Below are 12,852 nucleotides of genomic sequence, written 5' to 3'. Positions count from 1 at the left end.
AATGGAATGTAAAATGAGTTGCATAGCTCTAGGCATCAAGAGTTAAATACCTGTAATCTACCTTTTTGTATTATTCCTAGCATTGATTATTAACAGCTGCAGAACACTCTTCATGGATGTTGTTCTTGAGGTAGTGGAGTGCAGCATACATGAAATGCAAAGCGTAATAAAGGGTTAGATTTCATCTTACAGTACACAAACAACGTTCCATTTCATGTATTTTCTGGCTGCTGGCTGGAACCCTGGAAATATAATTTGGATAATGGAAGCGCTGCCATTTTATGTGAATTAGGTGAGTGAGCTGGTGAGACATTTTCTGCTCCGTTTAAAACCCATCTGAGCAAATGCTGGAATAGATAATAGAAGGGAAAGGTTGAAACTCCCCTGCATTAAAAATATGCTTTAAAATCCAGTTATACTTTTACTTTAGAACTGCAGTAATTGTCAAAATGCTTTTGGACAGGGGGATTTCTACACCTCAGCAGGAACAAATCTATCTACTGCCATTGAAGTCAGCCTGTGAATTTAAATTTGTCAGCTGACCTGTTACTATTTCCTCTAGCCAATTCTTCTCAGTGGGTTGTATTTTTATCTGCTGATAATTAACATATCATTAGGAACTGGAATGTGAAAAATCACCTAAAACATATTTTAAAAGAATAATCATATATTTATACAAAATATGAAAATCAGTGTGATTTATTTTTTTGTTTGGGAATTTTAAAAATTATAATAAATCACTATGCAGTGAAGAGTCAAAAGCACATGTTGAACACATGCCTATTCAAACTCTGTAAAGCCATGATGAAGGATGGCACTGCTGAGAAATTCTCTTTTTAGCAGTCATTTTGTAAAGAGAGCACTAAACACGAGAACCCTGCATGGTCTGCTTGGTTTTGGTGACTGAGTATTTTGAGCGTAAAGGCAGTGCATGACATCTTAATCTAAATATTTAAACTCCTTCAAAGAGTCTTGGATTCTGTAGCAAGACAGACTGATTTGTAATCTCCATTCTCTTTTAGCACATAAACCTATAAGCCTCAAATGGTGCATTCTTACCTAGCTGACATAGAGTTATAGAACAGTTTGAGTTGGAAGTGACCTTAAAGATGATGTAATTCCAAACTTCCTGCCATCAACAGGGATGCCACTCACTAGACCAAGTCCCTCAGGGCCCCATCCAACCTGGCTTTTAACACTTCCAGAGATGGGGCATCTACAAGCTCTCCGTTCACCACTCTCTGAGTAGTGATTTTCTTAACATCTGATCTAAACCTGCCTGCTTTCTCTCATTGTCCCTTGTCCTGTGTCTATCTGCCTATATGAAAAGTCCCTCTCCCAATTTTTAAAAAGCCTCTTTAAGGTACTTGAAGGCCTCAATGAGGTCTCTCCAAACTGTCTCTTCTCTATGAACAACCTTACTTTCCAAATAAATGTGTGGACCTTAAGAACAAAAATATTAACTGCAAACTCAGGAATTAATGACTATTTAGTCAGAGTTAGGCAGAAAATATACCAGTGAGAGAGAGTAGTGATATTTCTGTCATTTTACAGCAATAATACATCTGTAGGTCAAAATCATCTGTCTGTGTCTAGTGTAAACTGGGAATCATTTAATCAAAGAAAACCTTGCTGGTGTTATGCTGTCATAACAGGAGTGGGTTTGATCCTATCAAGTAGAGGAAAGAATGTGTCTAGAGGTAGCTCCTAAATTAACTTCTGTGTTTGAAGTGCATCATAATAAAGACAGATGGAAGAAGGGAATCAATATCTCTTGTGGTTTTATCACTAATTTAATCCCTAGTCTCATTTTTAATAGGACCTTTTTTCCTTTCTAACTCCTTTTCTCACTTTCCTTGTTACATGCTTATAAAAGCCTTCTTAAGCTTTCTTACTTCTTACTGTCCACTTGACTGGTACTAACTCATTCTGGGTTTTGCCTTTCTTAATCTCCCGCCCACCCCAAACAAGGCAGGTTCTTCCCCTTCTCCATTTGCAGCAAGATTGTCTTTTGAGCAGCCCCTAGTGACACCACATTGACTACATCTTGGTTCTGCACTCTTCTTTTTTACAGTGAGACTGCAGCATGTTGTGGTGTGCTTTAATTATGATGTGTTCTAAGATGCTTATCAAAGAAAAAGCAGTTTACATTTTTGTTCTTATAGCACCCAATAGATATATATAGTTTGGGCAAAGGGCTTTGGAAAACACTCATTAAAAATGGAATTCGCTAAATCTTTTATTTCTGTTTTATTTTAGTTATAATTTAAAGGAAGTTTTATAACTAAGTGTGGTACTTGGCATGCAGCCAGTTAGCTGAAGATTTAGACATGGGCAGGTCCTAATGACCCTGGTATTTATGTTTAGTTTTTCTGGTTTAGTTTAAAAGAAAAAAAACCGGGTCCTTCAGAAAATAATTTTGCATTCTGCCTATGCTGTTTAACAATTAACCACGTGCATTTAAAGAAAGAGACAAATGCACCAGCAGATAGGAGTGCTAACATACGTTAATAGGATGTTTTCTCACCTCATGCTGATGTATTTCCAACGTGAGCTGTGAAAACAGAAGTGTTGTTTGCATGCTTGTGTGAGAAGTTAGGCTAATTTTTGCCTTTGGGACACAGCATGAGACGCAGAGAGAATGCAATACCTTTGCAGTGGGAGTACAGCGAAATCTTTTCACAGTCCTAATTTTTGTATTAGTTTCATCTACTTGTTTTTCTGAGTGTGTAGGTACATGCAGACAATTTGTTTCAGTGCTTCTGGTGCATACCGCTAGTTAAACTGTTGTAACCATAGTGCACTGAAGCTGTGCCTTCTCTTTTACCCATTCCCTTTGCAGAAGGAGAACATCTGTGGAGGTGAGGCAGCCTCTTTCCTATGCATTGTAAATATTAAAAAATTTAAAAATCACATAGACAAAAATTGACCTGTTCCTTCTTCTATTTTTGTATGCATAGTCTATTTGTTGGTACTAATGTCTTTTTAATACATTGGGTTTTTTAAATGTCGTGTGAGAATTTTGATTAAAACATAACAGTACAAAAGATATTTTAACCAAAATATCTTGGCCAGCTGCCTATAGATAAAACATCCAAGAAACCATGGAAGAGGCAGGCTTTATCAAAACCCACCCCCCTTTTTATATGATTTTAAAACTAAGGCAGCACGTGACCCTCAAGTGTGTGCGTGAGAAATGAAAAGGGAACTCTGTAATGGTTGGCCTATTTAATGACATCCAGGTTTTCCTATGTTTGTAATGTTGGGACTCTTCTCAAAATTTAATGGCAACTTCACCCTTTTTAAAGAAATTGGGACTTCCTGTTTGTCACTCTGTAGAAGTCCATCATAAATGACAAAATTCTGTTTCTCTGACTATGATCCGTCCAAAGTCACCAGCTGTAAGTACCAAGGACTCTAGAGGACAAACTGATCTTGCTCAAACCTTATCAGAAGTTCTGCCTATTTGCTTTTCTGCTGCAACCAACTTCATAGTGTCTGTATCACAAGATTTCTGTGCTGCTCCTGCATGGCAGCTCTGCACTGCAGAAGAGCTGCACAGAAAACTGCATGGTTCATCCACAACCTTGCATGCAGCACTCCAATTTAGATACAAGGCTAAAAGAGTGAAGGTTCAGAAATTGATATCCATATGCTTCAAAATACCTCACAGAGCCCAGCACCGAACTTTGCAGATTTTAACTGCAAGCAAAACAGTTGCATGATTTGTTTGTTTTAAAAGGAAAAAAAAGTAAACACAATGCAAATTACACTCATGTCAACTGAAGTTGATCCATTCACTTATAGAACAAACTGGTAATAATTCAGACAAATCATATGCATATGTGATCGAGGGCACAAATTACAAACATAAATAGCATATGTGCATTTACATGTTGCCATGGAAAAAAACAAACAGGTTTGGGTGTTGCGTTACAGGTCTTGCCTACCAATTCAAAACTAATACCAAGGCAGTGAGTCCCATCTCATCAGAGCCTGTGCCGAGGCACAGAGGAGGATTTGCCCACCAAAAAGTCCGAACCAATGCTGCTCTCGTCTGGCTGTCACTGTTGATAGAGTGTGACCGTGGAGCTAATGGCCTCTTGTTTAAGCCCAGGAGCTCTGAGACAACTCAGCCAGCAGCGTCCTTGCTTGACATTATCCCTGGTTGTGATTTTTGTTACGAGAGCTTGTAATTTAAAACAAATACAGTTGTTTTTGGTTGTGTTTTTTTTCTGATGTGTGTATGAAAAGTTAAAGCAATCACTGAATACTCTTGCGATTCAGTAAAATAGATAACGTACAAAGCAAACGCTGAACACATTCTTTATTTTGCTTATTGCCGTGCCGCTCTTGCCACACGGCAGCCTCGGGGCGCAGCAGTTCGCCCGGGGCAGCTGACCCGGGGCCGAAAGGGCAGCGACTCTTCTTTAATTGACGGATTTCTCAGCGACACCTTCACCCAAACTCCAGCCTGCCCGGAGGACGCTGCTTTCCCGCACCCCGCGGCGTGAGGCAGCGCGCTGAGCCGTGCAGCGGGCGCGGCAGGGCTCGGGCACGGCTCCCGGCGGACGCTCGCTCCCGCCGCCCTCGCCCGCGGCGCTCCCGGGCCGGGAGGAGGCGCCCGGCCCCGCCGGCCGCAGGAAGCGCTGCCGTCACCGGCCCTGCCCCGCTGCGCTGCCCGCGGGAGGCTGGGCCGCGCCGGGCCGTAGCCGGGCCGCCCCGCTCCGCCTCGGTGTCTCCAGAAGGGATGCGGCAGCCAGCGCCATGAGCTGGCGGTCCGGCTCCCGCGGCGTGGTCCTCACCGCCTACCACCCCAGCGGCGGGGCCGGCGACGCCCCCGGCGGGTGAGTGGAGGTGCGGGCGGGCGGCGGGCAGGGACGGAGGGCGCTGCCCGCGGCAGGTGCGCTCGGCGGGGCGGCTCCGGCTGCCGCGCCGCGGAGGAGGAGCGCAGCCGGCTCCGCGGGAACCTGTTGCGCGGGAGAAAGTGTTTTCTCCGGCCCCGGTGCTAAAGGGTTTGCCGGTTTTGCGCTGTCCCGCAGCTCCCAAACGGTTTTCCCTTTGTTGGTTAGTTGGTTTGGGGTTTTTCCCACCCCTTTCTGTAATACGCTCCGCGCGTCGAGGAAACCCCAGGAGTTGTGCTGGTCTGCCGAGAGCCGAGTGCAAACAGCAGCCGCCGGCTGTTGTTAAGGCGTTTGTATCCAAGAAAATCCCGTGGCCGCCCGGCTGCGTTGTCGGTGTTAAACCCGAGCTGTTCTGGCCGGGGAGGGTTTGTGGCTCGCAGCGGTGAGTGCTGTCCCGTGGCCTCGGGGGCGCTGAATATCAGTGGTTTTGGGATCAGGGTGTCAGTGGGATGTTGCGCGTAGGTTTTCCTATAATCTCCTAGTGCCTTACTACTTTGTATCTTTGTAACTTGCTTTTTTTTTTTTTTTTTTTTTTTTTTTTTTTTTTTTTCCTTTCTTTTTTTTTAATGTGATGAACGGGACGAAGGTGTGGGTAATAATAAGATAAACCTTTTGAAGCGTTTAGCGTTTGTCATTGAAACTGATAACGGGCAAGGACCGTTAACAGGCTGAGGACCTCCTAGTGCCTCACAGCACGTTTGATATAGGCAGAAGTCACTGCTGGCTTTTCCATAGCAATGACCAGAGGGACTGCTGTGTAAAGGACTGACTTTAGTCTTTATGGCCCATTCGGTCTTGCTTCTTCTTTATTGAAATTGTCAACAAAGGTCCCATTGATAAAGATGGGACTTTTAATAATGCTGAGAAGCCAATTGAAACTGGGAAGGTATTGAAACTGGCATACTGTTTCCATGTGTGCATAGGAAGAGCATGTGTCATCAAAGAGATTATAGTCTGATAAAAAGAAGATAGCAGGCAGTACAGTGGGTCACCCTGGAGAAAAGATAACATGCGCTGTGACCTATCGCACCAAGAGTCCACAACAGAAGCAAGGAGTGAACTGAGAAATACCTCCTACCACATGTTAGAACCACAGAGTTCTCTTTTGGTTGAGGTACTTCCTTCTCCATGACTAATGTTATTTATCAGCCTCACTTAAGTCCTAATGTCATCTTAGCTACACCTATAAGGCCCCTGCAGACCTGACCATTTCCAATGGAATACAAAATATGTATATTTTTTCAAGAAGTCACAGAATCCAAAACCGTCTCTGTTAATGTTTGTGGTGTTTCTTTTCCTCTCATAACTCCCATCAAATTCCCCATGGACATGGAGAGATAAGTTAAAAAAATGCTTCCCCTGCTCCTTGGAATGACTTCTGAGTAAAGATCTGTGTATCTGTAGACTGTTATGATTTGTTCCCCTTTTTTTACATGTAGTTGTCTGGACACATGGCTCTAAGCAGCAGACTCTTGCCCCTAGAGGCCCGGGAGACATGAGCACAGTCCCTCTCTGTGTCTTAAGAAACTTGTCTCCTGTGCTAATACCACACCATTAGGAGCAGCAATCCCATGAGATTCCAGCTCCTCTGCAGCTGCTTCTGTGGACAGCCTCTTGGGTAAACTGGGACATTGCCAAGCAAGTAACAGCAATCCTTCACAAATTCTTCTGGTTTGGGATTAAGAGAAGCCAAAATAAATGGGAAAAGTGGTCTCATTTACCTAATTATGGCAAACAAATGTGCATGTTTCAGCTGTGCAGAGCAGAGGATTTCCACAGTTTGCCTGAGTTCCATCACAGTAGTAGTACAGCTTTCCAGCTCATGTGCATTTGCCACTTAGCTCATTAAATTAGAATCCTAAATACCTCTCTGCCTTTCTGCTGTGCTGCTCTAAATTTGAACCTTAGATCTGTTTGTCCTGTTTTTATTAACCAGGATCTCAACTCCATGGTCCTACTCCCTCCTGCTGTGCATCCCCAGTGTCTTCCCACTTCTGAAGTGAGATTGGGAGTATTTTCATGGGAACAGAGCGGGAGGGAGTGGCCACTTTTGATTCTCTTTTGGTCTTTTTAGAAACAAACAAACAAAACTTTCCTGAAATGTTGTAACATTTCAGTGGGATTTCTCTACCATCCGCTCCCTCCCTTTATTCTAACTATATTCCTTCTTTGTCAACATTTCCAAGATGTGCAGAGCTGCATGATACTAATAATGCCCAAACCCATATAATTCTGAAATAGTTAATGGAAATAAGTTCTTCCATTAGGCTTTTCAGAGTATGCAAGTGGATCAGTTCTGCAGTCCAGATTTTATATTTTGGTGCTGACGTGAAATTGAGTTTATTTTGCCTTTTAAAAAAATAACAAAATTAGAACAACTTTCAATATCTAGGTTAGTACATCTTGCTACTAATTTGAAAACTCTGTAAATTTTAGCAGAGATCAGAATATTAGGAAGCCAGTATAATATGGTACCAGCTGTAATGAAGCAGCCCTTTTGGAAAGATTATTAGAGAAACTATGTTAAATTGTTTTTTTCATAGGCATTTAAAACAGTGCTTGTTAGAAATTGCTTTATCTTTGGAGGGAAGCAGGACACTGGTGCCTCCTGGAAAAAGTGATATGTTGGCTGTGCTCCAAACAAAGTGACATTGTAGGAAAGAAAGAGCTATTCTTCCTACCCATTTTTTTCCTTCATGAGAACACTTGCTTCATAAGACTTAAAATTTTGCTGATCTAATAGACTGTTGAGCTACTTGTCTATTCTGGGCTTTTTTTGGCCCTTTAAAGGCACAGTGAGTCTGTGAAATACATTTTTGGGAAGGCTTACTTTACCATTGGTTCAGTAGGCTAAAATCTATAAAAGCCTCAGTGTGATTACTTCCAAGTTTGTCAATTTAGGACTATTGTCTTAACAGTAGTGATGCATAAAATAGGATCAGAAGTGCTGTCTTTGCCATAGAGAAGTTTATTTTGCTGTAATGTAGCAGTTTATTTTGCTATAGAGGTAGAAGTTTATATTGCTGTAATGTAACATCTATATGGTATAGATAATTGGTTGTGAGTGATTTCTGTGGTCTACCTAAATATTTATTAATATTTATTAAGTTTAAAACTTTCTTGGAGAAATCAAAAATGCAGGATACACCGTATCAAATTCAATTTTAATAACAGCTCTTTTTTCCATATTGCCTTAATTCACTTACTTTCAAGTTTTCACTTTTAGATTCAGTAATGCCCTATTGGCTATCATGCTGCTTGCATTTTGGTGTAATCTCCTTTTCTTCATGATTATCCATGCACAACATTTTAAGTAATTTCTGTCTTTCTATGGAACTGTTTGTTATTATATGGGCTGGGGAAACCAAGAACGAATCAGAGAGGTTTCAGTCCAAAACTGATTCAGTGACTGAGTGTGTGTTACTCTTGTACATGAAAAATCCAAACCTGTAAGTGCGGGTTTGCAGTGCCATTTAGGTTCCTCGGGAATTTTACCCCATCTAGAAAGCAGAAAGCACCACAGGTCCTGTGTCATACTTGCCAGCCACATGTAGGTGTTTTAGGTAACATTCTCCTCATATGGCTGCGTGGGCTTACCCTCAGGAATCAAATGCCATCCAGAGAGTCTTCTACAGGACTATTTCTGTCCTGAAGAGTGAGTGAATGTGTGTGCGCAAACATATGTATGTAAAAATGTTTTTTGAATATGATTATAAGGCTGAGAGCACTGGAGTATTCACTGCATGAGGAATAGATTTATAGAAGTGAATGTGTGCAGTGTGCATGCAGAAGTAACTAAACTGCACCAACACACCACTGCATGAGGCACATAAACTTCTGCTGCACGACATTTTCAAGAGCCAAGCCTAAATTGCAAACTGAGTAATAGATAAATGATTCTGAAGGTGCTGGCCACTGGAGGTACAGTTGCTTTCTCTCCATGTCTCCTATTTGGGATGCTGTGTTCCGTTCTCCTGTGCTACACCAGCTTGTCATGTGGCAGCTTCCCAGTATCTGTTTCCAGTGAGTCACCGTGCTTGCTCACCAGCATGTGCACTTGTGCTGCCACTTCAGTGCACTGCATTAACTTACTGTGGGAGACGTGTTTCAGTTTGGAAGCTTTGCAAGCCAGTGCCTGTTTAACTTTGTATATTTCCAAAGAGCTTGTAAATCTTTGTGTTGCTGGTAATTTAAGAAAGACTACAATGTTTCACAGAGCCTAGGACATGGCTGCTCCTCCTCAGAGGCTCTGTGGTTCTATGCCCTCTCCCCTCTTTGCCTTTTTTAAATCTTGCATTTAGTTTGCTGATACTCACTTGCAAAATGAGAACAATAAATTGAGTTTCCCTGAGATGGAACTAAACCCTGGGCCAGACCCTAGTTCTGGAAAAGAGTGTTGTGTAAGACAGAGAGGATTGCTGCCGCCTCAGGTCTCCTCTTTTGAGTGGCACCTGCTGTTCAGGGCCTGCAGCCCTTGAACTTTAAAACATCCTGCTTTTTGTTACTGAATCTACCTGACTCTGGGAGATATCAGCTGAAGCTTGGGTCTGTGTGGCAGTGAAATCAGGCAGGCTCAGTTGGGTTGGGTTTGTTGTAGAGCAGTGCCCCTTTTTGAGGGTTAGTGTATAAGTCTGCATAAACAAAAGTATTTAATTTTATATATATTTGTAAATATGGGCTTTATAGACTTAGTAGTGGTGGCATACATTCAACTCTGAGGACAAGCAAGGCACATAAAATATTTGGTGTTTTCTACAGACAGTTGTGGTCTAAATCACTCATTTGCTGTTTCATCTCTTAGTAAGAAACTCTAATTACAGATGTCCTTTGAGCATGGAAAGAAATAACAGACTTCTGCTGTGCCCACAAGATATGCTTTTTTTGAACATTGACCATAATAGAGATTACAGATCAGCCATGCAAGTGGAGTTTATTCTTTCCTTACTGGAATAATCTGCCTGATTCTTTGTTCAAATGTTTGCTCAGTTTAATCTGAAGTCTTAATAGTTGATATCTTAAGCCGAGAAGAAATCTAGTAGTAAGCGCAAAATTGTGCCTTTTTCCAAGGTCATTTTCCATCTCCTTTATTTCAGAGAAAAGTTTTCATTCCTTTCCTCTTCTTTTTCTACCAGTGACTCACTCTTGGAATTGAAAACCAGTGAAATCCAGTATAAAGGATAAAGTACTGTGAGGAATACATATAATGCTCAGGGTACAAGCAGCAAACTCACAAGCTGATTACTCACAACCGCCTTAAGTTGGTGGAGCATTTTGCAATTTCATTTGTAATCTGCTTGTACAGAGGGGATTCCAGGTCCCTGCCCCTGTCATCACAGCAACTGTTGTTCCTAACCCCTGTAACCTTTCATGATGCTAGTATATGGATAGCTCAGCACAGTACCTTCCATGTGTTGCTTTGCTTCTATAAAAGCAGAAAAAAACTATCTGCAGAGCAAAGATCTATCCCACTATAGCTGACTTTATAAAACAATCAAAGTCTTTTTATCTGCTACAGGTTTTGCATGAGCACAGTCTTCATCTGAATGCATTAGAAAAATCTTTCCTGCCTTGGGTTTGCCTGATAATTTGAACAAAGTTCATTGTCCAGTGCTTACCAACGTCTTCATGTAGAGCTGACAGGCAACAAGGCAAGAAGTTGCTTTATTTAGAATTGCTTTTGTGTCTTTTGTACTTTATGCATGTGTAAGTATGGACTATATGGCAGATCCTTAATGTGTTGCTTGATTACTGATGTATTAATCCCAGTAACTTGATCTACTGACAACAAAATGTGGTATCCCAACATTTCCTGCTTCCTTGATTCTGGATTCCTGCTTCATGGAGTTCCCCATCTTCCAGTTTGCACTTATTTCTGCTTTGAATTTATCTTGCTCCTGCATTTGGTTCTTGCTATGTCTTGCCACGCGTTAAAAAGCCTTCCTAGTGACTTTTACCTGTGGTCAGCTTTCCACTCATGATGGGTGGAGCAAATGATTCTCTTTGAGCCTTTGTTTCTTCAGTCTGAAAATCTTTTTTGTGACACTTTTCTTCATCATTTTAGCACCCATCTTTATATTTGCCCTCCTACTTTGCTTCTCCTTCACCCCCCAGCAGGAATTACGTGCAGTACTTCAGTGTCAGTCTCCTGAGTGTCACCAATACAGGTAAAATCACCTCCTTGCTGCAGATTACCACTTGAGCCAATTGTGTGTACTGCAGTCATGTCATCTTGTTTTTCTAAGAATCTTGGTGAATTCAATTTGCATGTCATTTTTCAGCCCTAGGTCTGCTGAAGCTCTTCCAGTGCAGTCCTCATTGTGTAAACATGGTCACTGTTTCTTGCACTTAGACATCCATTCAGCAGCTGTCAGGATGATAAAACGTTATTTCAACAAGCCCAGTTCTGTAGGTGACTTAGATTATTTTATGTTGTGGGTGTGGATTTGATTTAATGTCCTTCACTATCAGGGCAAACAATCTTATTGAGTTCTATTTTGTGTCAGACAGACCCTTAAATAGATACAAACAAGAGTAACTCTGGTCAATCAATAGAGCGACGTATCATAAAAGAGGGAAATCAGGGCCTCTGTACAGGCTTTCTTTTTTATTTTAATAACATACAGAATATGAGATGTCGTGGTTGTCTAACTATTAGGAATGGGAAACTTAAAGACCTTTTGTATATTTTAATTATGGGCTCTCTCTTTTTTGCTTGAGTGTGTACAAATCTGGATGATACTGAGCATAATGTAGTATATTACTAGATGTGCTGTTGTAAACCTGTAGACTGTATGCAAAACTGGAATGGAACTGGTTAGCAAAGTGCCAGAAGAGCTGTGTAAATCTGAACTCCAGCATTATAAGTGTGGTGTAGTGGAATAGTTAATTGTTTCTTTAAGTTCTTTCTCTTTGATGAGCAGAATAGTTAAATTTGTTTTTGAGTATGACTAATGGCATTTTGAATCTGCTGATATTGACACTAGATAAAAAAATGTTATAAGCTATTATTATGGCCAATATTTTACTCTTTTGTAACTGGCACTACTGAAGCAGGAGCTGAAAGCTGTAAGGCTTTAAAAGGTTACTCCTACATGTTTGGGTAACATTTGCAGCGCCAGCACCCTTCTCTATTGCGGGTGCTTTTTTTTTTCATTGGAATTACTAAAAGTGCACCTTAGTTTTTTTTGTCTCTGAAATGCTCCAGCTGAAGGGAGGCTGTAATTACAGTAAGTGATACAGCCAGGTCCCCGCTGTGAGTGGTGTTGCAGATTTGGCTATGCGTGACTCACTGTCTGTCATTCCAGACTCCTCAGTAAATCTGCTTTGCCAGGGGAAGAAAAATACCCTGCTCATAAGTTTTGAGTAGCTTCAATGTGCCAACAGGCTATTTCGTGAGGCTTGCTGGTTTTGCAATGAACTCACCTCAGCCTTGGAATCATGGTTTCAAAATAATGATTTTCAGGGAGGGAATTTAAATACAGCCAAATAAATAGGAAAAAAAAAAAGGGAGGGGGTGTTGTTTTTTAGTGTTTGGATGTGTAAAAAATGGACAGCCTTGATTAATTCCTTAAGTGCAATTTTAGCCATCATTTTCTGAGGTATATTTCTGATGACATCATGAGCAGCATATTGGATGGGCACTTCTGCACTCCCCAAAAAGTTGAAACTATGAACTTATTCTTTGGTTATTATTTTGGGCTAGCTATCTTGTATTACAGCAGAATAAAAGCATGCACAGATACAGTTATGTACCTGGTCATATTTTCACATGAGGGTAAGCTGCTCAGTATTCTCTCTTGGTCTGTGACTGTTCCCTGCCCTCCCTGATACAGCATCCCGATCCTGTTAGACTAGAAATGATTTCTTGAGCATTTCAGATGTTTTATCTGTCATCTTTCTACAAGAGCCTTCTTTCCTAGGGAGGCTTCTTAGGCCAAAAGATGACAAT

The 12,852-nt window shown here is 41.4% G+C and overlaps 1 protein-coding gene across 2 annotated transcripts in view; it reads left to right on the top strand.

The window, feature by feature from the left end:
* The window catches only part of ARHGAP18 (Rho GTPase activating protein 18), a 95,015-nt gene that overhangs the window by 22,265 nt on the left and 59,898 nt on the right, over nt 1-12,852 (top strand). The window contains exon 1 of one of the 2 annotated variants that reach the window (XM_064413132.1): nt 4,625-4,847. The exons of the other annotated variant lie outside the window; for it this stretch is intronic. Coding sequence (XP_064269202.1) covers nt 4,768-4,847 — 80 coding nt within the window. The 5' untranslated portion in view covers nt 4,625-4,767. Of the gene's footprint in view, nt 1-4,624; nt 4,848-12,852 lie in introns of those variants that run through there. 2 annotated transcript variants of the gene reach the window in all.

The sequence above is a fragment of the Passer domesticus genome, chromosome 3 (assembly GCF_036417665.1).
Source record: "Passer domesticus isolate bPasDom1 chromosome 3, bPasDom1.hap1, whole genome shotgun sequence".
NCBI classification, from domain to species: Eukaryota; Metazoa; Chordata; class Aves; order Passeriformes; family Passeridae; genus Passer; species Passer domesticus.
This window is presented reverse-complemented; position numbering and strand designations above follow the sequence as displayed.